At 46.4% G+C, this 25,051-nt stretch overlaps 1 protein-coding gene across 1 annotated transcript in view; it reads right to left on the reverse strand.

Moving 5' to 3' along the window:
- LOC125113258 (ATP-binding cassette sub-family C member 4-like) overlaps positions 1 to 25,051 on the reverse strand; it is a 125,009-nt gene that overhangs the window by 72,093 nt on the left and 27,865 nt on the right. Inside the window, exons 9-18 of the mRNA XM_047755822.1 lie at positions 21,499 to 21,600; positions 17,483 to 17,572; positions 15,475 to 15,666; positions 13,637 to 13,645; positions 9,700 to 9,785; positions 9,369 to 9,455; positions 6,353 to 6,449; positions 2,563 to 2,769; positions 880 to 1,020; positions 40 to 77 (exon numbers count right to left, since the gene is read on the reverse strand). Coding sequence (XP_047611778.1) covers positions 40 to 77; positions 880 to 1,020; positions 2,563 to 2,769; positions 6,353 to 6,449; positions 9,369 to 9,455; positions 9,700 to 9,785; positions 13,637 to 13,645; positions 15,475 to 15,666; positions 17,483 to 17,572; positions 21,499 to 21,600 — 1,049 coding nt within the window. The remainder of the gene's footprint in view (positions 1 to 39; positions 78 to 879; positions 1,021 to 2,562; positions 2,770 to 6,352; positions 6,450 to 9,368; positions 9,456 to 9,699; positions 9,786 to 13,636; positions 13,646 to 15,474; positions 15,667 to 17,482; positions 17,573 to 21,498; positions 21,601 to 25,051) is intronic.

Below are 25,051 nucleotides of genomic sequence, written 5' to 3' on the forward strand. Positions count from 1 at the left end.
GATTTTATAGCACTTTGGGTCAGGCCAGGAGTCACTCACCAGGATGAGAGCCACCAATCCTGAAGGACGTAGGACACCTGGAGCAGGAACAACCATCAATCAAACGCTGACATCACTGAGCCCCTCAAAATCCCCACTTACGACAATGGGTGATGGGAAGGCTCCAGAAAATGGAGATGGTCCTTCTGGCTCAAGTCTGCACCAAGCCCCACACCCCAGACAACCACAGGTCAGGGAGGTGCTTATTACATGTTAAAATCTTTAAAAGACATTCTTTTTTCCCTGGAAGCTCTCTGTCATACACACACTTAACACAAGTAAGCTTCATTCATTTTGCTCCCCACAGGTAACACGTTTCAATATAAATCCAAGTGGACTGAAAATATAAGAATAATAGTATAGGTGTTGGGATTTTTCAAAGGAAAAAAGCCTGATAGGTACTGGGATGGTCAGTTTATGTGTCAGCTGGGCCAGGCCAGTCTCCCATGATTCAACCAGACACTTGTCTGGAAATTGCTCTGCAGGTATTTTGCAGATGAGGCTCACATCTACACTAAGATAACTGAAGCAGAAGAGGTCACCCTGAACAACGTGGGGCCTCGTCCAGTCAGTCAAAGGCCTTTAGAGCAAACCCTGAGGCTTCCTGGAGGAGGACAAAATTCTGCCTCAAGACTGCGGCACTGGCTCCTGCCTGACGTTCCAGCCTGAAGACCTGCCTGACTGATTTCAGGTTCACCACCCAGGTCCCACCGTCTCGTTAGCCAGTTCTTTGACATAAATCTCTTAAAATACAAGTTAACAATAATAATAAACAATAAATACAGTATAAATAGTATGTAAATATCAAGCTGAGGGCACAAACCAAATGTCCTTATTTACCTGAGCTGCGATGTTTACGAGAATAAGGAAAATGATGATAAACCAGTGAGCGCCAGCTGTGAAGTAATCCTTGTAGGCCTTAAAATCAACTTTTCCCTCTGAACGGCTTTCCAGTGACAGGGTAACCTGTGTATTCTCAGTCTGGAAGGGAAAAATGGCAGTGAGACAAAATTTTATATAACAAACCTCCAAATTTCTCAAGTTCCACAATGTGCCCCATTGCAAAGCTGTGGGGAAACAGACACATCTCCCACACTGGTAGAGTGCAAGTTGGTCCATCTCCATGGAGAAGGTGTGGCAATATCTGGACAGACTATATACATATTACCCTTGGACCCAGCCACCCTACCTCTAGGAACCTGGTAGAAATAAGGAAACATCAACTGCTTGAGGTTATTCACTGTTGAGTGCCTCTGCTTAAGGGCTTAAGGTCAGTCATGACTGTGAGCACACATTCGACATCCCTGTTCGGAGTTCCCATGGTGGCACAGTGGAAACAAATCCGACTAGGAGCCATGAGGTTGTGGGTTCAATCGCTGGCCTTGCTCAGTGGGTTAAGGATCCAGTGTTGTCATAGGCTGCAGTATAGGTCTCAGCCACAGCTTGGATCCTGAGTTGCTGTGGCTCTGGCGTAGGCCAGCAGCTGTAGCTCCGATTAGACTCCTAGCCTGGGAACCTCCATATGCTGTGGGTGCAGCCCTAAAAAGACAAAAGACAAAAAAAAATCTCCATTTCAAGTACAAATGCAGAAACCTGTACCCAAAATACTATGAGCCGATGTATCTGTTTAGACTGCTTGTGTCACTCAGTGATGGAAACATAAAACATAGTTAGGGCTCAAATACGAGTGAGTTTGGATAGCATGGGACACCGTATGATCCAAATCTATATGGTACCTGAATTTCAGAGAGTGATTCCTGACTTTGGAATATGAGGGACTAATCTGAAGACTTGTCAGAATCATCCGGGCCCCATCTTTGGATAGTGAGGGTTTGGATATTGAGAATATCTGTGTATGTTTTTAAGGGAGATCGAGTGCATTTCTGTCTGCAGGACTCAGAATGTGTTACAGAGTCACATGGGCCAAGGATGTCCTCAGCTCTGTGCTGACAACCAGGGATTCAAGGTGGATAAGATGTGGTTCTCAGTCTTGAAGGATAAGAAAGGAAGACAAGAACTAACTCCAAAGTGGCTACTGTGTGTCAGGTCCTTTGCACCTGCTACTCCTGGCCTATCACAAACCATCTGAGAATGGAGCAAAACACTACCATCAATCACCCATGGTGCCAGAACATTCCAACATACAGGAAAAGTAGCTGATTTAATTTGGGTCACAGCAGGACTCAGTCTAAGGGGGTCTTTAAACTAAGCCTCTGGATGCATAAAGGAAGCCAGAGGGAGGCCATCAGAGCGAGCAGGATGTAACTACCAGAAATGAAAGAGTTCTCATGTCATTGTGGGTCACATATGCCCAGGAACTCACAGCAGTACACCCACCACTGATCTCCCTAAGAGTCTCCATCCTGTACCCAAAGGGAACCCCAGTCACTCTTGTTCCCTTCATACTCTTTTAATTCTACTAATCCCATGGAATGTGGCTTTGAAACCTTAGGGTCCACCTTGGGACAAACAAAGACGCCCTGAGTGGAGCAGAATGACCACATCACAGGAGGAGAAACTCACATCTTGGTCCTCAGGGGCAGCATCTCCCAGCGAGGGTCTGGGAGACTCTTGAGGCTGAACAGAAGGTTCGGAGGGCCGACCCCTCAGAGTGCGAGAGTCTGGAACTCGAGATGGTTCAGCCTCTTCATTCGTCTTCAAAAGGATATCTTCAAAGTCTACCCCAGGTTTTGGAAACTCAACATAAGTCCCCTTTTTCATAATTTTTCCCTAGAAGAAAGAATTTGAGAGGAATACGTTTGTATTTGATACTATTAATCTAATAACATACTTATCAAGAAAAGTGAGCCAGTCCTAAATCATGATTTTCCTAAGAAAATGACCCTTAAGTTGGAATTCTGGTTGAAAGCCTAGTTCAGTTCAACTCGACATAGAACTGAGCATTCTGTCCTCTGCCAAACCCTGTGTGAGGTGCTGGGGGATTTGAAAGGAACATGTGATCACATCTTAAAAATGCACTGAGGGAGGCAAAAAGCACAGATACTGGTGGAAGTATCGGTCAGTCTTTTTAGACAACATGGAAATTGAGAGAAGCCTCCTGTGACAAGCAGAACTTTAAAAAACAGTCAATTGGGGAAGATGTTCCAGGAAAGAAACTTAGGAGTGACCCTGAGGTGGGCACAAGCGCATCTGCATGGGTCAGGGTCACTTATCAGTCTTCGCTGACCACTGTCACAGGATCCTCTGCCTGCTGGGACAAGACGTGTAAGAACCAGCCCTGGACAGAGGACCCCTGAGCTGTGTCATTATGGTCTTCACACTGTCCACGAACGCAGAAAGTTTCCAACTGAAAATTCAATATTCCACCTGATAACGTAACTAAACAAGGAACCACAAGACAGAGACTGAAGTGACACTAACGCCTTGGACGCCTGTGCCAGCAAACCAAAACCGAAGCCAGAATGAATGTACTGAAATCTGAGAAAAGACTTAAGAACAGCCAATCACAAGCAGCCAATCAGGCTTCCCCACATCAGGCATCTGCTTAAGCTGCAGTCAATCTAATTGTTTTCGTTGAACACATGTGATATATCATTGCACAATTTCCCTTCCTTACAAAATTATGTAAAATAACATGCAGATGTTTTCACTATTTTCTGCCCCCATGAAACAAGACTCAGCTGATTCACTCAGTGTCAAAGAAAGTATTAGACAAAACACCAAGATGCAAAGCCAATCAAAGGAGGGCAGCTTTGATTAAGGCAGGTGAGGTGGAAGAAGGTGGCCCAGGATCCGAGCTGGTACCCCTCTCACCCCATTCCCTCAGGTGGTCCATTGGGAGAGACACAATGAGGCCTTTGGACACCAACTGACAGTGCAGAATTAGCAAATAATTGAAGATACACTGTGCTTTGCTCCACGTGGGAGGCAAAATGCATGCACTCTGTTTCTATGAAATTACCTCTTCCCACGTAGTACCTGTAAGATGAACAAGAAAACGACCAGTGGTACAAAGATACGGCAATTTTACTCAGCAGCCAAGCACGGACAATCCTGAGGGGACGAGAGGGCGGCTGTCCCATCTCTGCTGTGACAGAGGGACCAGACTAACAGCAAGGATGGACCCCAACTCATCCAGGGAGGCTCACTGAGGACAAATGGTTGTTCTGATAGTACTAAAATAGAGGGTTGTCTCCTCAAAGATGCAGTAGGGGACCCCAAACATGTAGGGACTGGCTAAACAGGTTATTCTCCTGCCCACTGGTTCTGTGCTCACGATGCTGCCAAGGCTGGGGTTTTACACACTAGGATCACCCCCTCTGCACATGAAAGTGACTGTTCTCAAGTTTGAGAAACTGAGCTCCCCATTCCCAGAAGAACAGAGAAGAAATGACACATGGCACTGCTTCGAAAGATACAGAGACTCTGCATTTTAATCATCTTTCCTAGGGCAGAAATTCATTTGACAAGTGAGGGATCTGGCCACGGGCCTGATGGAACAAACAAGGTGCTGAGACACAGAGGCAAACAAGCCAGGGAGGAAAGCATCAACTAACACCAAGTCTGAAAAATTCTCACCAATCTCCACCCCCAATCATGTCAGGCATTGTGGGGTGAATGGGAGGTGCCCCATTCCCCCAAAAAGGTATGTTCAAGCCCTATACACGGCACACGTGGACGTGACCTTGTTTGGAGACAGAGTCTTTGCAGATGTAATCAAGTTAAGATGAGGAAATACTGGAGTAGGATGACCCTAAAACCAATACGACCAATGTTCTTAGAAGAGAAGCAGACAGACATGGGGACAACAGCCACGTGACAACAGAGGCAGGGGCTGCAGTGCTGCAGCTGGAAGCCAAGGGGCCAAGGAAGGCCTGTGAACACCAGAAGCTGGGAGGAGACATCTCCTCTGGAGCCTCAGGAAGAGCACGGGCCTGCCTGCACCCTGATTTCAGACTTGGAGCCTCCAGAACAGCGAGACAATAACTTTCTGCTGTTTCAAGCCACCCAGTTTGTGGCACTTTGTTACAGCAGCTCTAGAAACTGACACACTAGCCTGAGCCCACACTCTGTCCGCTCAACCTTATTAAGACTTCCCCCTGCTTCTGCTGTGGCCCCTCCAGCAAACATCAGAGGATCTTTTAAATCTCTCATCAGACCACGTCGCTCCTCTGCTCTGACCGTCCAGCGGCTCCCATCCCACTTCCGGGCCCGCTGCCCACTGCTCGGAGGCCAGCTCCCTCTGCCTCAGACACACTGGCCCTCCTGCCCTCCTCCCACAGGCCAGGTCAACGGCCTCCTGAGGACCCCCTGCCTCAGACTCCCGCCCCCCAGGTGACAGCAAGGCCCCCGCCTTCCTGTCCCTCAGGCCCTGTGAGCCACCACCTCCTCAGGGAGGCAGCCAGGAGGTCAGCCCCACCCCGCCTCTTTCCTCACATCTGTCCCCACAGCACAGGAAGCCCCACGAAGGCAGGGCCTCGTCCTCCTGCTGCACAGACTCCCACACGTCTCAGCACATAGAGAGACCTGCGCGGTGAGCCCAGCACCTGCCAGACCGGCAGAGCGGGCGTCTCTGACCCGGTGCTCGGCTCCCCAACCTCACTTCTGGTGTTAATAGAAGGTGCTCTTTAGGTAAACATATGACAACTGACATGGATACAAACAGGTCTTAACATGGAGAACAGACTTGTGATTACCAAGGGGGAGGGGGAGGGAGTGGGACAGACTGGGAATTTGGGGTTAATAGATGCAAACTACTGCCTTTGGAATGCATAAGCAATGAGCTCCTGCTGTGTCACTTATGATGGAGCCTGATAATGTGAGAAAAAAAAACATACACATGTATGTGTGACTGTCACCATGCTGTACAGTAGAAAACTGACAGAACACTGTAAACCAGCTATAATGGAAACAAATAAAAATCATGAGAAAGAAAAAAATTAAATAAAAAAATAAAAATAAAAAAACAAGAAAAAAATAAATAAATAGGTCTTAGTATCTCTAATTTCCAAATAATACTCTTTAAGTCATGGAAGGGGAAAACAAAAACTTCTAATAAAACAGTTTCTTTATACTGAACACATTTCACTGGAACAGTGGTAACTCAGGAACCCCATGGTACCAATTTCATATTCATTAGCGTTTATGTGGTTTCAAGTGCAAAGGTCACATTTCTACAGGTCTCTGGATTCATCCTCAAAGGTGTCAACACCAGCCCTGAGAAGAAGGGGGCATAAAACTGACAGAGAAGCGGGCATTTACCATGAACCCAAGGAGACTGACCTGCTGGGAGGCCTGGCCTTCAACACCCCTGAGTGCTCGCAAGTTCCATAGACTTCTAGAAACTACTTACATCTTTCAATATCAGAATCTGACTTGCATCCTTTAGGTACTGCAGCTGATGGGTCACTAAGATTGTGATCTTCTCATGCAAGGCTTGACAAATACACCTGCAAAGGCAAAAGGTACAGCAGCGAAAGCACATTAATGGGGGTGCTCCCAACTGAAAACTCACACTGTGAAAACATGATGAAACAGAGACAATACGGCAGTCAAAGATCCATAGTTTAAATATCAAATAAATAACAGCAAATTAATACAAGTATAAATCAATGATTCTGACTAGGTCTCAAATTCATCTAGGCCCTAAAAAGTTCATCAAACTTGAACCTAGCTCTGCTAAAAAAAAAATAATAATCTAAAAAGCAATCCAGTGAAGAAGACCCCAAGAGCTAAGTTTTTTCCCCAAAATACTCAGCTTAACAATTTAAATGTTTCAGGGAGTTCCCATTGTGATGCAGCAGAAACAAATCCGACTGGGAACCCTGGGGTTGAGGGGTTGATCCCTGGCCTCACTCAGTGGGTTGAGAATCCAGCGTTGCCATGAGCTGTGGTGTAGGTCGCAGTCATGGCTCGGATCTGGTGTTGCCGTGGCTGTGGCGAAGGCCGGTGGCAACAGCTCCAATTAGACCCCTAGCCTGGGAACCTCCATATGCCGCGGAAGTGGCCCTAAAAAGACAAAAGACAAAAAAACAAAAACAAAAGGAAAACAATTTATATGTCTCATAATGAAAACCAATTGAGTAATACTGAGATTCCAATACTTGAGTGAACTAAAACAATATTTTATCACCATGTGGGAGTGGGAGAAGAGGGTCTATGTCACATAAAAATGTGCACATTTTTCTTAGGCAGTTTTCCAGGTGATTCTTCATGATTTATGGTGTACACACTGATGAAAAATAATCTTGGTAACTTTTTCCAGAGTACATTTTTTAGACATTTCTTCTCAAATAATATTAGATAGAAAATAAATGCCAGCATGGCTTCAATCTGTCTCTTTAACATTTCCAGTCCCAAACAAGCAAGTCTTGTTTCATGAGGACTGAAACCCCTACAATATGAAAATAAAATAACAGAATCCAAATGGCCCGAATCACAGTGGAAATCATCCAACAGCATAAAAGACACCCCACTTCTCTGCAGCCAAGACCCCCGTCTGGTCAGGTCAGCAGGATGGCTGTCCTCTTGCTCTCTGCACATCCCCTGCTCCACCAGCGCCTGCTTCACCCACACCCTACTCACTCACTCACTCACTCACTGACCTTCCTACAAACTTGCCCCAGGGCCCAAGTAGTGACTGTTCTAGCTGTGGAATAGAACTTCCCACTATGCTTATCAAGGGGCAGTGAGGGGTGTGCCCTTTTGCTGGTTTCCGTGGTAACTGATGAGCCAACCTGAAATCAATTCGCCCTAAACTGGTCATTTCCCCGCCCTTCCCCCCTCACCCCTTGGGGCAAAGACTTAAGCCATGTCCTGCCCCAACATCCCCAAAACAAGGTGGGGTGTCACTCAAGGACTTTGCTTCAGACACATAAGCTCGCAAGAATTTCCAAATGCCTTTCTCTCTGCCCAGTAACCCGCATCCTCCAGGCAAGGACATGCCTGCTGTTCCTCACGGCCTTGCTTCCTCCTCCCTCCACACCTTGGCTTCTACTGTTCCTTCAGCAAAAGGAATTCAACCCTCTTCTCAGCCCCTATAAACCCTGCCCAGCCTGCAGGAGCGGGGGTGGGGGCCCTTCCCGACATGCCCAGTGCACAGGGAACTTTCCAGCTTAAGCTGAAACCTCCCGCTGCCCACGTGGGCCTCCACTCAGCACTCACTGTCCTGTATGGAAACCCCGACACCTTGAGTCTGCCGACAGTTCCCTGGGCATCTGTCTGAACGAGCTCCGAGGGGACACAGATTCCTGAGAGGCAGGAAGGAGGGCTGAGCGTCTCAGTCTCCCTCACTCTGCCCTGTGCAGCTCCTCCCCCTCTCCTGGCTCACTGCCCTCCTGTGGGAACTAAGGCCTTTTGTGCAATAACATCTATAAGGGCATCGACTTCAGTGCACACAGTAGGGCTTTAATAAGTGCAGCTGAAGGGCTTGTTGACTTTAACAAAGTGAACAACGGCAAGGTAACTACCCATGGGGTAAATGTGGGTATTTTAGCAAAGTAAGTCCCTGAAGCTTTCAAAAAGGCCAGTCTAGACGCCACCCGAGGCATGAATCCGCATGTGTTAGGGCACGTTATACACAGAAAGACATCAAAGTTGTTCAGTTTCAGGGGTTTGGTGGCCAAACAAGAATCACTGACAACAATTCCAGAAACATGAAATAAGACTTAGATTTCAGCTAGAATCTAGATATTTAGTTTCAAATTCAAGGTAACCCTGCACTGCAGGTCAAGTATTAATTCTAGTGAGTATCTGTGAAGCAGGCTCAAAGAACTGAGGTCATACTCTGATATGGAATAAATCATTCTCAAATCATAGACTTTACTAAGTATTTCTAAACCTACATAACACTAAGCACAAACCAATAGGGTCTTTCCCTGGAAGCCCTATGTCAGTGCTGAACACTTCTAATGGGCCTTCAACAAAAGATAGAGGAGACGCCCCCCCCCAAAAAAAAAAAACAAACAAACAACAAATGATGGAGGAGAAGAACTGGCAGCCAAGCACCAGGCTCCCGACCCCCACTCTCTGTACAGCACCCCTCTTATTCCTGGGCTTGGGATCTGTCCACAGGGTCTGGTTTTCAGCTGCAAGGAGCAGGGGCACCTGCCATCTGCTCCTCACTCCCTAAAGCACCCACTCCACTGGCCTCCACACACTGGAAGCCCCTTCTGCACTTTCCATCCTGACCTCATCCTTCTGCACAACTTCTCTGCGATGGGTCTTATATGGAGGTGGGGAGGGGAGAGGGACATTGGGGCGGAAGGAGCCGAGTCTCTGGAAGCACAGAGACTTTCCTGAGCTCCCTTCCCTGGACCTGCAGGGATGCTGGAAGCAGCAGAAATGACAGGACACAAGAGCAAACTCACTGTTCAAACAAGTGCCTGCTGACTCCTTCATCGACGGCGCTGAGCGGGTCGTCCAGGAGGTAGATGTCCGCATCCTGATACACCGCTCTAGAAAACGTAGAGAGACGTCAGGAGAAGGACCCTTCCCGCTCCTGGATTCCATCTCTGGATCCTGACAACATCCAGCATCTCTGGGTTCCTTCCCAGAGCCCAGGAAAAGGGCCGGGCCTCTGCTTCCCACTGCGCCCACCCGGGGAGGGGTCCGCACGCTCAGCACCCCCCCTCCCCCGCCGCTCCCCCGCTAGAGGCAGTGGAGGAGGCGGGGGCAGGAGGCTGCGGAAACGTCCTTTACCTTGCAAGGCTGATGCGGACTTTCTGCCCTCGGTTCAGCGGGGTTCCACCGTCTCCAACCACAGTTTGATCCCCAGCCTCCAAAAGCTACAAATCCCACACAGAGATAGAAAAGGGGAAAAGGACAAGGTTTAAAATGTGTTCTCCTGTCATCCTAAACTTTTAGCATCAATCCTTCATACAAGTAATTGATCGTGTATATTTCGTACTGACTAAACTGTAACCTTGAACATTAAAAAAAGTATTCTGTTTGTTTTGTTTTCATTCTATAGATTTTCACACCATTTATGCATTTGACGATTTTAATAGATATTCATTGAGAACTGACTATATGTCAGACATTGTTCTGGGCACAGTGAATTCAGCCATGAGGAAACTAATTCCCTGGAGTTTCCTCCATGGCGGGAGATGGACAACATGGAAAATTAACACGAGTACAAGCACTAAGCACCAGGAGAAAAAGGAGGCGGGCTTGGGGGACAGAGAGGAAAGGGGGGAGAGTGTGCCTACACTGGGGTCAGGAAGGGCTCAGCTCACAAAGGGTTTGAGCAGATCTCAGAGGGTGGAGGGGGCTCCCCAGACCTGGAGAGGGTGATCCACACACAGGAAGGAGCCAGCGCAAAGGCCATGGGGCAGACGCCCAAGGTTTTCTAAGACAAGCAAGGACCAGGAGAGCTGGAGCCAAGCACACCTGAGGGGAGTGAGGGCAGACAGAGCAGAAGGAGCCCTGGTGTCATGCCCAGGAAAGGGGGGGTGGGGAGGATGACATGGCCTGAGGGGTTAAAGGAACCAGTCCTGCCTCTTTGAGGAGTGGAGAGATGGCGTCACACTCCAGACACATCTTGAAGGTGGCATCTGTGAGACCTGCTGACGGGCGGGTGTGGGTTGCAGGAGAAGAGGAGGCCTGTGCTGTGTGGGTGAGGAAGGGGAAGGATGAGGTCCCACTTACTGAGCTGGGGAAGACGGTGGATGCATGTTTGGGAGACTCTGGTTGTGGACAAGCTGTGATGACCTCTAGGTAACATCACCGTGCAGCTGGATGTGCAAGTGTGAAGGTCTGTGCTAGAGGCACCAGTGTGAGGGCTGGTGGCACAGGCTGGTGAAGGCATAGGTTTACTTTATCAGGGAATGAGTGTGGCTTAAACTGGCCATTTTGCTGACTCGGTCTCAGCTTCCCACTTTCAGAGAAGGGACAACACCTGACCCGTGTCTTCACAGTGATACTGAAGCCAAGTGACAGAGTGACAGACAAGCTCTGTACAAGAAATGGGGGAAGTTCTCGTTGTGGCTCCATGGAAACAAATCTGACTGGTATTCAAGAGGACACAGGTTCAATCCCTGGCCTTGCTCAGTGGTTAAGGATCCAGCATTGCCGTGAGCCCTGGTGTAGGTTGCTTATGTAGCCTGGACCCTGAATTGCTGTGCCTGAGGTATGGACTGGTAGCTGCATCTCCGATTCAACCCCTAGCCTGGGAATTTCCATATGCCGTGTGTGTGGCCCTAAAAAAAAAAAAAAAAAGAAGAAGAAGAAGAAGAAGAAAAGAAATGTGGGCAGGCAGAAGGATCAGGCTGGGCAGGAAAAACAAGAGGGAAAGACAAAGTCTGTTTGAAGGACACTGAGCAGATCAGCTGGACTAAGTAGGTGCTGGTCTGTGGGAGCAGGAAGAACTCAAGACTGAGAAGGATGGGAAGTTGTGTTTCTTTTTCCCCTACCCAAAGCACGCAGAAGTTCCTGGGCCAGGAATGAAGCTGAGCCACAGCAATGACAAAGAATAATATTTAACAACTAGGCCACCAGGGAACTCAGAAGGATATGAAGTTTTGACTCAAGGATCTGAGAATCTATCAAAAGTTATATTTGACTATTATTGAAGAAGTAAATAGACCAATCAGAGTACCCAGGAGAAAAAAAAGAAAAGATGAGAAGAACACCCCCAAAAGACAAGTTAACAATCGGTTGAAGTTACACAGTATCATATTAGTAACCTTTGAGGGCCTGTAGTTATCACCTGGTACAGAAGTTCCCACCATGGCTCAGCAGTGAACGAACCCAGCTAGTATCCATGGGACATGGGTTCAATCAGTAACTTCAGTAAGTGGGTTAAGGATCCAGCGTTGCCATGGCTGTGAAGTAGGCTGGCAGCTACAGCTCTGATTCTACCCCTAGCCTGGAAACTTCTATATGCCATGTGTGCAGCCCTAAAAAGATTAAAAAAAAAAAAATCAACTGGTACAGACAAGCAGAGTTTGGGGGGAGTTTGTTATCCACTAAGCCCCGCAGGCATCAACCTAGGATGCACAGCAGGACCTTTCTGCAGATGGAGCCCTCATTTCTCTGTCTGTACTTTAGCAAATGTTGGGAGAAAGGAAGTGACACACTGGGGACTCCAGGATAAACACGTCCTTTGCTCTCCCTAAAGAAAAGTCTCATTTTCCTCTTCTACACAAAGTGCTGCAGAAACCAGCATCACTGAACTCAAGGATGCTGTGAGAATCAAAAGCAGTCTGTCATCAGCCTCCATAAAAGGAAAATGGACAGGAACTGACTGTAACTTGCACTGGTCACTGGATGCTTATTTTCTCAACGAACCATAGTGGGACCCCAGTCACAGGGGGAATCATAACATGCACATCACAAGACCACAAGAAGAGAGAAACTGTCCCATCATAACCCTCCCTGACAGCCACAAAGACATGCAGCCACGCATGGGTTGACTGTAAACTCTAAGCTTTAACAGGGGGCATCAAACTGAAAGGCAGCAATTACTCTTGTGAAAATCCATCATTTATTTCACCTTCTTTCTTTGTTGAGCTCAGAAATTAATACCATCTCTTGCTTCTCATTTTCATGAGAAAAAATAAGCCATTTTAAGATAGATTCCCAGCTTCACACACACACACACACACACACACACACACATACATTGTTTACTCGGCCTCTGTTTCACTGTTAATAGCTCTTGCAAACTGTTCTGCTTTTTTTTTTTTTTTTTTTTGACGTTTGTATTGAGTTGTCTTATAACAGGAGGCCTGATAAGGAACACAATGCTGCCCTGACTCACCAGGAGAATTTGGGAGGGGCTGATAAACCTCCCAGAATCCTTGGTGCTGGAATCCACCTTGGCTAAGAGATACCCTCCACCAAGAAGGACCCTGAGTCAGACCAAGTTTGGGCCGAGCAGGATGACTGGCCAGAGACAACCGGACATTAACCCCATGTCCATAAACCCTGAAGCTGTGAGCCACGTGGCAGAGCTGTTCTCCTGGGTTCCCTTAGCCTCCTGCTCTCCGCCCAGGAGCCCCTTCCCAATAAAATGTCTTGCTCTGTCAGCACATGTGTCTCCTCAGACATTCACTTCTGAGCATTAGGAGCCCACTCCTGGGCCCTGGAAGGGGGTCCGCTTCCTGCAACAGGACGGTCAGCTGTCAAATGGAACAATTGGAACATGAACCAAGCTCGTGTCAGTTCATAGCCTTTTGCTTTTTTACAGTATGCTGCCCAAGCGGTGATTAAAAACAATATTTAAAGTGAAAGCAATACTAAAGTAACTCAAGACTTGACAGTTTCTAGACCTAGACCCAGAAGGATCAATAAACTTACTATCCCATGATTGTCAAGGCAATCTGAGAATATGTCTCAGTTGCCAGAGATGTGATTAATATGAGATGAAAGTTCAATAAGATAATCGGCCAAAGGAAATCAAAGACCCTGAAGACTGCCCCGTGGAAGTGATGGAAATCACTGCATTGGCACGCTCCCCACGGGCGGGGCGTCACACTCCTGAGTGGGCTATTCGGCTTCTAAACTGTTTCCCTGTGGGCTCTCCCACATGCACTGTGCTTGTAATAATAAACTTTGTGCCTGTTTTTACAGTCTTTGCCTCCTTGAAATCTCCTTGGGGACAAGAATCAGGGCAACTCTGCTCTTAACCTCTAACCTCTAGCTGCTCCTGGTTTTCCCCAGGCTGCCCAGGTTCAATTCCTGAGCAGGGAATCTCTCTTCAAGCATCACTCACTCCTGTCTCTTGGAGATCAGTCTGACTCCCAGGCCTTGGAGTTTCCATCATCAGCCTGAACGATGCTGCCAAATGTGTTTACATATCCTTCTATTTTATTACAGAAAAGTTTTCTGCTCAATGAACTTATACGTTTAGTTCAATTAGGGATAGTATAATAATCTGTTTTTTATTAACATATGTAATATAAGAACTGTTGCTTTTTTTCCCCCTGTTCTTTCCTCCAGGATTTGGGGGAGGTGAGGGTAGGGAGAACTGTCAGGAGAAACCTTTGTATTTATATGTATGTATAGATGAATGGATGTAGGGAAAAGGGCTAGAATAGTAACAATAGCTACCAAGTTTTTATGGAAAACCTGGCATGTTTGCATTTCACAGGCATCGCCTGAAGCCTTTACAACAATCCCACACCTCCTGCATTTAATAAGGAAGGAAACTGAGATAAACACTTAGAATAGGATCCAACCCAGGACTGTTTCTCTCCAAAGGCCAAGGCTTTTCTACTACACACGCCGTCTCTGTATCTACAAGGCCAAAATAACTCCAGGATTCCAGGATTATTCGTGGCCATTTTAAGTTCATTCACTGACACACAGATTCCAAAAGAACTCCAGGATTCCAGGATTATTTGTGGCCATTTTAAGTTCATTCACTGACACACAGATTCCAAAAGAGAAAAGCAGAGGTCTCTTAACTCATTACCTGGTTCCCAGGTGTCTTAAAGACCTTGCTGACCCCTCACTAATCAGAGTCACAGATGACATTTCAGAGCAGCAGCAAAACCTCTTGGAAACCTCTGACCCAATGTCCTGTTTTGCTGCAGCAGAGGCCCAGGCAGATAACAGCACGTGTGCAAAGGGACAGTGGACAGGTGACAGGCCCAGGATGCTGCTCTCTGCTACTTACCCGCCCTGAGCCTCCCTTCCTGCCAAGGACCAAATGGGCATGAGGGGCCCAGACTCTAGGTCCCCACCCTGCAGCAGAACGGGAGAGGAGTCCACGTTTACAAACGTCACATCAGTACAGAAGAATCACATGCAGCCCAGTCCTGCAGGGCCCCTCCCACCACAGTCTGCTCAGCACAGATGCCAAGGGGTGGGTGCAGCCCCAGATCCCCGCCCACATTATTGGTCCAATCACCCCGAGTGGCTGCAGCAAAGCATCGCCCTGAATGGCAGCCATTGTCCCAGCACCTGCTCCTCTCCAGAGATGCGCAAATGTGGGTAAGAAAGCACTGAGCTTCACCAGAAAGACAAGGTCGTGGAAAGAAACAGCCACACACTGGCCTGGAGTCCAATATGAGCATCAGGAGCTGGACTTCAGGTAAAGAGGAAATGCCTGAGATCTGTTTATATCACATCCCACCTTCTACTTTCATCAATCACCCATTTTTTAAAAAGTTCTCTCTTATAAACTTCCTCAACTATGAGGCAGCATGGCTCTGTAGAAAACTATGGAGGAGTTCCCATCGTGGCTCAATGGTTAACGAATCCGACTAGGAACGATGAGGTTGAAACTTCACAAATTAAAACAACCCCCCCCCCAAAAAAAAGGCATTTTGTGAGTGTTGTTATCCCATCAGGATGAAAACAGCAGCGTATATGCCTGCATATGTATTCAGAGGACCAGCTTAAAATATTAAGCCACAATCAAAGCTCTTTCAATAAAAAAATAAAAACTATCAACAAACCTTAACGGTTTAAATTAGCAGTATTATTATTTGAAATCTGAGTACATGCAACTCAGAAGTCATTACTCACCTCTTCCAGAGCACAAGCCTTTAGTACTTTTTCATATCGGTCTTTTTCATATTTCTTCCCAAATAAAATATTACTCCTCACGGTTCCTGGAAACAGCCAGGGCTGCTGAGGAACATACGCGATCCTCCCACGCACGGTGACCTGCCCCTGACTCGGGGGCAGCTCCCCCAGCACCGCACTCAACAGTGACGACTGAAACAGATGCAAACACACCTGTGAGCAGGCAGCACCCAGGACAGAACAGGCACCGCAGCACAGCTTCCCTGCCCTGGGCGCTTGATAAACAATAGAACCCTTTCATTCAGAGTAGGATAAAGTACAGTACTGGCAGATGCAAAAAAAAAAAAAAACTGAAAATAATACTACTAGCCAATGTAAAGTAATGACTGAAAAGGAATATTAATAAAATGCTCAAATAATCTACTTTGCCCAAGAGTTTACCCCAAATGAAGTGCTATAGTCAGCAAACACTGATTAAGAATGCTTAACACAGAGTTCCCGTCGTGGCTCAGTGGTTAACGAATCCGACTAGGAACCATGAGGTTTCGGGTTCGATCCATGCCCTTGCTCAGTGGGTTAACGATCCTGCGTAGCCATGAGCTGAGGTGTAGGTCGCAAACGTGGCTCGGATCCTGCGTTGCTGTGGCTCTGGTGTAGGCTGGCAGCTACAGCTCCGATTGGACCCCTAGCCTGAGAACCTCCATATGCCGTAGGAACAGCCCAAGAAATGGCAAAAAGACAAAAAGACAAAAAAAAAATGGAAAGAATGCTTAACCCTCCTAACTAGCAGAGAGCCCAGCAGGATGTGTGCTTCATGCAATTGTTCCTGCATCTGATGATCCTTTTGAATTTTTTATTTTTTTGACCACACCAGCAGCATATGGAAGTTCCCAGGCCAGAGATCGAACCCACGCCACAGGTGCAGCCTATGTCACAGCTGCAGCAACCTGAGATCCTTAACCCCCTGCACCACAAGGGAACTTGCTTGGGTATCCTTTACTTGACAAGCACTTGTTCTTCAAAAGCTAAATGAAGAATATATCCCAAGATGATTATTTCAAAGAACTCTGGGAGTTCCCGCTGTGGCACAAGGGGATCAGGGTGACACATCTCTGGGCACAGTGGGTTAAGGATCTGGCATTGCTGCAGCTGTGGAGTAGCTCACAACTGCAGCTCAGATCTGACCCCTGGCTTGGGAACTTCATATGCCATGGGGTGGCCAAAAAGGGGGAAAAAAAAAGAAGAAAAAGAAGAAAAAGAACTCTGCAGTGAGCTGCTTCCGAGGAGCAAAAACCCTTCCCAGAGGAAACGGTGACCCCTGCATGGACACAGCCCACGCTCAGGGGTCTGTATTCTGTTGCACAGACACAGGACACCAGTGCACGTGCACGAACTCCACATCTTCTACACGCACAGGGGACGTGCCTGTGTCCACACCACCAAGGCGCTCGCCACACGGGGCTGAAATAACCTGCCTGCGTCTCTGTGTCACCCCGGAACCTGGCTGCCTCTGGAGGGCAGGGGGGCGGGGTCTTGCTCACGTCTGTGTCTCTGGCTCCAGCCCGTGGCTGCACATTCACATTCACACATGACTGACTGACAGGACCAAGTCTAGTCACAGGAGGAGATGCTCAAAGCTTCCCAAACAGCCTTGACAGCCTCCTGAGTTCCTGGAGGGGCCACCGTGACAAGAAGTCCCCATGTCTCAGTCTGTCCTGAACAGCTGTCACATAAATCATTTCCTTCACTGGGACATGCAGATTCCCAACAAGCAGTTCCAGCTGTGCGACTGGAAGTACCAAGAAGGAAAACACAGTGTGTGTTTGTCCAAGTTTATTTTGCCATGAAACCTTGCAAAACAAATGTCCCACGGATCACACTTAGAGAAATGCTATTCTACATACACCCAATTCAAACTGGGTGTTTTCCGCACAGCTTTGGATTGAATACTTAGAGTTTAATAAAGGCTGCATCGTTGCATCAAGCTGCCTGAAGCATCATAACTTACCTTTCCTGCTCCCACAGGTCCAACCACAGCTAACAGTTCCCTGGGTCTCACAGTAAAGGAAAGGCCTTGGAGAGTCGGAGTTTTGGATGCCTACAAATGAAAGTTTACAAAAATGTGAAAATTTCAATAAAGTAAGACAAACTTCTTAAGAATATGGAAAAATAAAACATAATAGTCACTGATATGCTAATGGAGCCCCTAAGATACTGTCCTGGAGGTCTTTTCATCCAATCACTTCTCTCTAAAGGTTTGAAGCCGCTTAGGTGCCTTTAAAAAGAATCCTTCTTTTACCAGATTTCCACAGGGACACAGCTCTGGACACCCACAGAATTTAAGTAGTTGAAATGACGAGGCACCTGCTTGACGTGAAACCTGCATAAGGCACACTAACTTATTAAAACAACGTGCTTAATACAATATTCAGTGTGGGGGGAGCTAATCATTTATAGAAATGTTCATTATGCCCCTTGGTATTAGAATGGAACGGTCTGTCTCGTTAATCTCCACAAGGGGGCAGCATAAGTACATGGCATGCCTGGCCCTTTACTAGTAAATAATTTGAAATCGCCACTGATCTCTCCATTTTCATTTGATAAAGAACCTCAGTAATGCTCAGCAAGCAAAGGAGCCCTTTAGATGATAATGTCACTCTTGGTAGTAAATTAACTTTTACAAATAATGGTCAAAGCTAAAGTCACAAGCATTCTTATTTAACAAAAACAACAAAAAATGGGGAATAAAGAAACGGATTATGACATCGAGGGGCACAGCGATAAATCTTCAATTTTATATGTATTACATGCACTACCTGTCCTGGCTAAACAGGGGCAACAAAGTACTTCTACTGTAAACAAACAAACGAACACCATGAAGGTATGTGCAAAGGCACCCAATCCAAGGAGAGGATCACAGGCTGTGGTCCTGAGAGACTTAGGGTGTGTGTGAGTCCTTACAGAGCCTAAGGGTTAAGGAAATTGTCAATAACTGTTAATGTTTAAAATAAAAAAAGAGTGGTTACGAGTGATTAAGTAAAATGCCCAAAAGCACAGAGACTGGATTTAAAAAAAGTCTGAATAACTTCAAAATGAAAATTTTCTGTAGAAAGAACTGAACTGATTATCAAATATTCACATACTAAAAAAAAGATAATTATTTTTCATCATCCAAAAAACCAGCCACGGAGTTTAAAGGAATTTCAAATCTATCCACAAGAAGCTAGATTTTAATACATGAGAAACATTTTCAAGCTTATCCACTCCTTTCTTTTTTGGTTTTTAATTTAAGTATAGTTGATTTATAATGTATCCACTCCTTTCTTCTTGTCTGACATGTAGGGGTCATATTTCACTACTTCTCACTCAGTTATGACTACAGAATAATGAGCCACATACAAACATGAGCCTCCTGTTCCCTCCACCTCACAGTCTGTCAGGACCAGACCCAAGTTTCCTTCCTGTTCAGGCTTCATGATCGGGCACTGCTCTGGCATGACCAGAAGGGGGCAGCACTGAACAGCTCAGGGATGCTGGATGCCCCCCCTTCTGGGTATCCAGGCTCAGGAGACCCTGAGTCAACAAGGATCATCGGCTGGGTCCCCAGTCTAGGCCAGACATGGTCTGAAACCCCTGCCCCAAGGACAATTTATTTTGAAGCTCAAAGATTGAGACCAAGTCCCATCATTTCATGAATGAGACCTGGGTCCCTGAGACCTTCCCCCACCTGCCCACCTGGCTGTCTAGCAGGGCAGGTTAGAGAGCTCTTGTCTATCTCCTGCCTCCCAACCAGCATGTGCTTCATTCAGACTCAGCTTCTCCCCAAAACCCCCAAGGTCTGTGCCCCTCCCCCTCCTAGGGTCTCTCACCAATGACCTAACCTGACAGTCCCTGATTACTAATGACCCCAGCATGGGACACCGTCTTCCACAGGAAAAGCCAGGACAACAGAATAGGGTGTTCAGTGCTACAATGCAGGGTGTACAGATCTGAGGGGGGACATGTTATTAACTTCTTGAAAAAAGAACAAAATAACTCATTTAAAAATGCTGCAGAGGAGTTCCCGTAGTGGCGCAGTGGTTAACGAATCCGACTAGGAACCACGAGGTTGCGGGTTCGGTCCCTGCCCTTGCTCAGTGGGTTAACGATCCGGCGTTGCCGTGAGCTGTGGTGTAGGTCGCAGACGCGGCTTGGATCCCGCGTTGCTGTGGCTCTGGCGTGGGCCGGTGGCTACAGCTCCGATTCAACCCCTAGCCTGGGAACCTCCATATGCCGCGGGAGCGGCCCAAGAAATAGCAACAACAACAACAACAACAACAACAAAAAAGACAAAAGACAAAAAAAAAAATAAAATAAATAAAATAAAAAAAAATAAAAATGCTGCAGAGTTCTGTACACAAGCAGTCTGGTAATGGGTCATACAAAGTACGTGTTAGCATTCACACAGAGTGGCCTTTACAGTGGAAATTTAATGGCACTTTCCATCAGAGCTGCAAGTGCACCACGATGAGAAATACCAGGCAGGAGGGAGGTCCAGCATGTTAAGGCAGGAGGGACTGTCAGGTCAGGGGAGGCACTTCGTGTGAGTTTGCAGGTGCAGAAGGTGCAGGGCTGTGGTTGTATGCATCTGGGAACACACAACTGTTCATTGGTGGGGACGAAAGGCACCACATCAGAAGCAGGTGAACACGATGCAGGTGGCACAACAGAGTCATAGGCATGAAAGACATGATGAATCCACAGAGTCTGGACACGTGCACTGTGGTCCCCACTTCCTCCAGCAGCCGGGCTGCAGGCTGCTCCAGAAGGAGGACCCTCTGGCAGAAGAACCACCTCCCTGAGTCCCTCAAGCCCTGGGGGTGGGAGAGCGTCCTGCCATTGCTAATCTCTGGGTTGCCCCATCCACCATTGTTTCGCATTTTTTTTTTTTTTCTCTAATTCCATGCATGGAATCTCTCTCCTGTGGTGTGTGTTCTCCTGAAGAATCCACACTGATACAGGAGGATGTGCACAGAGGACCATGTGACTCAGGGGCGGGGGTGGGGGAGGGCTTCGGTTGTCAGTAAAGGGGCAGCACCGGGTGGGCAATAGTGACAACTCCTTGAGAGCAGCCCCTGCTCTTTCTTCTGTTTGCCTGGACGTCACAAATAAACCAAGTGTTGGAAAATCACCAGTTCTACCTGTCAGCTTGCCACACAGGGCAACCTTCACCTGGGAATCCCTGGTGCTGACCACGCCTCCTGCTGCCTCCTCCCTGCCCCTGGCTGCCACCAAAGTGGCCAGCACCACCCAGCAGCTTAGGAGGGGGCCCTGCCAGATCACAGCCTCGCTTGGTGTGTGATAACAAAATGGTCTGAGAGCATCAAGGCAAAACTATGTGCACTGATTCCACAAAGCCCCTGGTCTTTAACAGCTGGTTATGCCCTTGTGAGTTAGCCCATTCCACACTGCAGCATTTTGTCTGTCTAATCATGTAAATTCTAACATTACAAACATATGTACTTGAAGTTTAAAATGTGCTAATACTTTGAATGCTCTCTTAAAAATGAGACAGAGAGCAACATGTTAAATGTCTTTGGCTGATTTTACACTTATTCTCCATTAGTTGCAAACTTTATTTCTGATGTTGAGATTTTCTTTTTTTTTTTTTAATCTTTTCAGGGCCGCTCCTGTGGCAAATGGAGGTTCCCAGGCTTAGGGTCGAATCGGACCTGCAGCTGCCAGCCTTCACCACAGCCACAGCAATCTGGGATCCGAGCTGCGTCTGCGACTCACACCGCAGGCTCATAGCAATGCCAGATCCCAAACCCAATGAGTGAGGCCAGGGATTAGAACCCGTGTCCTCATAGATACCATTCATATTCGTTAACCACTGAGCCATGATGGGAACTCCTGATTTTGAGAATTTTTACAACATGCTTTCAGTAAATGAACAAGTCACAGTTTACACCATGTTAAAAATCTTAAAATTCTCCAATAAACCTATGTCATCAGTTGTCCACCTTGGAATGGAGGACTTGTTACCTTGTCCCAAACAGCAGTGAAATCTTGCAACTGTACTATCGTTTCACCATCTGATGGCAGCTGAGGGTTGTGCTGTGATGTCTCCTCAAGTAACAGAAAGTTCTACAGAAAAAGGAAAGATACTGTTTAAAATGAACAAAGCACAAATAAAAATAATAATTTTCCTAGAATGTGCAATAAAAATCCTTATACAGCCTCGATATCGTTTTGCCAACTGTACTTAAAATGTTGATTCACATCAAAACATACTAAAAATATATAGAATAATGTATACTATTATTACTGTATATAGTATATACAGTTATATAATACAGTACCTCTAGCATACATAGAGTGTGCATATATATATAATACATATATGTATACACGGGTATGTGTGTGTAAGTATGCAAAACAAAGAGTTCCTGGCCAAGAGGAAAGTTATAATTTTGTCAACAAATGAATTAATTCCTCCTTAAGGAGAAAACATGACTCCAAACTCCAACTCATTTAGAACCTGAACATGTTGTTTAATTTTTGTGTTATTAACAGCACACAAGGGAGTTGGTAGTAAATGATTCCGTAAATATTCACTGAATCCCACCATGTACCAAGCACCAGGCAACACACTAGGAACATAGAGAAGAAGGCCATTCCCTGCCTCTAGGAATCAGGTGACACAGGACAGGCTGGGAACACGAGACCTCCAGCAGAGACTCTGAACGAAAACCCTGGTTCTGCCTGTTTGGGGTTGTGACCTTTACCCAAGCACTTAAGTACAGTCTACTCTTCTCATGGTGTTAAATCCACATTACCACCTGTCATTAACTATCACTTAAATCACTGTTCTAAACATGAAATGCTCTTGTTAAGTTTCAAATTGAGGCAAGATATTTACAATCTTATTGGAGTCATTCAATGCCAAGACCTTCAGTCTCCTTTCCTTACTAAGAAGAAAATACATGGACTTCTTGGGCCTGCAAGGTTATAATAAATCATCCATTTTCTGTACACACACACAAAAAAAGGAAACTGAAAAGCATGTATAAACAAGAAGACCCAACAACATGAAGCCACCCGGAGGTCTGCCGTGGGGACAGACCATCCCCCACATCCAAGGTGGGCAGGGGTGGTGGATTTCCTTCTTAGAGCCCCAAACGTGATCTGGTGCAAATCCCGGGAGGTGGCCCATCCAATCTGCTGAGTCCCAGGCTGCAGAAGCAGTAGGGCAGCAGGGCTTAACAGCACATGAGCTCTAAACTCCACATGCCCCCCACGCCCTCAGCACACCTACAGACAAACCTCGCCCAGTCCTGACATCTGGTCAGTCCACTGGGCTGACCTTCTCTTTCCCTCCCGCTGCCCTTTCCACCTTCTCAGTGGGCAGTAACACATCTAAGTGAGAGATGAGAAAGGAAGAAAATGGAACATCTGATTACTGCCCACTAACCGTTAAAAAAGGAGGCTGAATCAGGCCCATGGCTGGTTGGTGGCCTGGGTCTCAGAACAAATACCAGGTATTTCAAAAGCCCCTCAGAACTCAAAGCCAAGTTCATGCTCTTCTCCTCCTCATTTCTGGTCCTCTTCTAGTATTCCATATTTCAGTGCATCCAGGTGATTCTGCAGCCCCCAAATCCAAAGCAGCCCACAATCCACCTCTCGCTCCCCTACTTCATCACCATCCCCAGGAAAATGCAAAGCTTCAGCCTCCCACCTCCCCCCCACCCAACACACGGGTAATTTCCAGTAAATTCTGATCCTTCCCAGGAAGCACTACCTTCAAAATGACACCTGCCTCTCTGCCAAAGCACCTCATGGCCCCTCAGACTTTTCCTCCCAAAGACTAAGGACACAGAAATGCACACTGAGTTTCATTATTTGGTTCTTGATTAACCCGCCACTTGATGAAACATAAATTCCAAGCAGAAAGGACTTTCTGTACTTGCTCACCTGCCACTGGACATGCGCATCTAGCCTGCGCCAGGCTCCAAGCAGCTACCCTGTTATTCTGTGGGGTGACTGAATGGGTGAACAAACTGCAAATTTTCCCCAAAAAAAGTCTAGCATAAACCAAGGCAGGTTTTCCTCTATATTCATTTTAGTCTTAAGATTCTTTCAGTCTTAACAAGATGTCTTTTATATTTGCTAAAGGACATTGAGGCTTTGTGTGTTTTTCCTACTTCCACAGCAATGTTTCCCAAACGTGGCCTACTTGCAGGTGCACGGGGGCGCTTACTAAAGACATAGGTACCTTGGGCCCCAGCCAAGACCTGGAGAATCAGAATCTCCAGGGTGGGATCATTTAGTTTTAATAAGCACTCCGGGTAATTCTGATGAGCCAGAGACCTAAGCTTTTTAAAGGGTTGTAGAAATTAGAAGGGCTGAAAAAGGGTCCATGATCTAAAAGAAAAAAATTTCAACAATTACCTCAACACACCACGAAGCAGGCTGCTGGGCTAACACCCACCCTTGTCACCACTCTTATTCTCAGACATTTTCCCCCCTTAACTGACAACAGCTAACACTGAACATCCTGACTGGGGTGAAGTGGTACCTCATAGTAGTCTTGATTTGCATTTCTCTAATAATTAGTGATGTTGAGCATTTTTTCATGTGCCTGTTGGCTGTTTATTTATTTTTTTTTTGGAAAAATTTCTATTCAGGTCATTTTCCCACTTATCAATTGGGTTATTCATTTTTTGTTGTTGAATTGTAGAAGTTGTTTGTATATTTTAGAGATTAAGCCCCTGTCAGTTGCATAGTTTGAAATTATTTTCTCCCATTCCGTAGACTGTCTTTTTGGGTTTTTTTCCCCCATGGTTTCCTTTGCTGTTCAAAAGCTTCTAAGTTTGATTAGGTCACATTGGTTGATTTTTGTCTTATTTCTGTTGCCTTGGGAGACCGACCTAAGAAAACATTTGCAAGGTTGATGTCAGAGAATGTTTTGCCTATGTTCTCCTCAAGGAGTTTGATGGTGTCTTGTTTTATGTTTAACTCTTTAAGCCATTTTGAGTTTATTTTTGTGCATGGTGTGAGGGTGTGTTCTAGTTTCATTGATTTACATGCAACTGTCCAGTTTTCCCAGTACCACTTGCTGAAAAGACTGTCTTTTTCCCATTTTATATTCTTGCATCCTTTGTTGAAGACTGACCGTAGGTGTCTGGGTTTATTTCTGGGTTCTCTATTCTGTTCCATTGGTCTGTATGTCTGTTATGGTATCAATACTGCACTGTCTTGATTAGTGTAGCTTTGTAATATTGTCTGAAGCCTGGGTGAGTTAGGTCTCCTACTTGTTTTTTGTTCCAAAGGATTGCTTTGGCCATATAAATATTTGGATGGAACCCCTAGATGAGCAGGAACAAAAATGCTGGGAGGGGTCATGGGGCTGTGGGAGGGCTCAACAGCATTTTCTTAAATCAAGGACAGAGAGAAGGCAACCCAGGAGTTCCTGTCATGTCACAGTGGAAATGAATCTGACTAATAAACATGAGGTTGTGGGTTCGATCCCTAGCCTCATTCAGAGGGTTAAGGATCTGGCATTACTGTGAGCTGTGGTGTAGGTCACAGACAGGGA

The sequence above is a fragment of the Phacochoerus africanus genome, chromosome 13 (genome assembly GCF_016906955.1).
Source record: "Phacochoerus africanus isolate WHEZ1 chromosome 13, ROS_Pafr_v1, whole genome shotgun sequence".
Classification (NCBI taxonomy): Eukaryota; Metazoa; Chordata; class Mammalia; order Artiodactyla; family Suidae; genus Phacochoerus; species Phacochoerus africanus.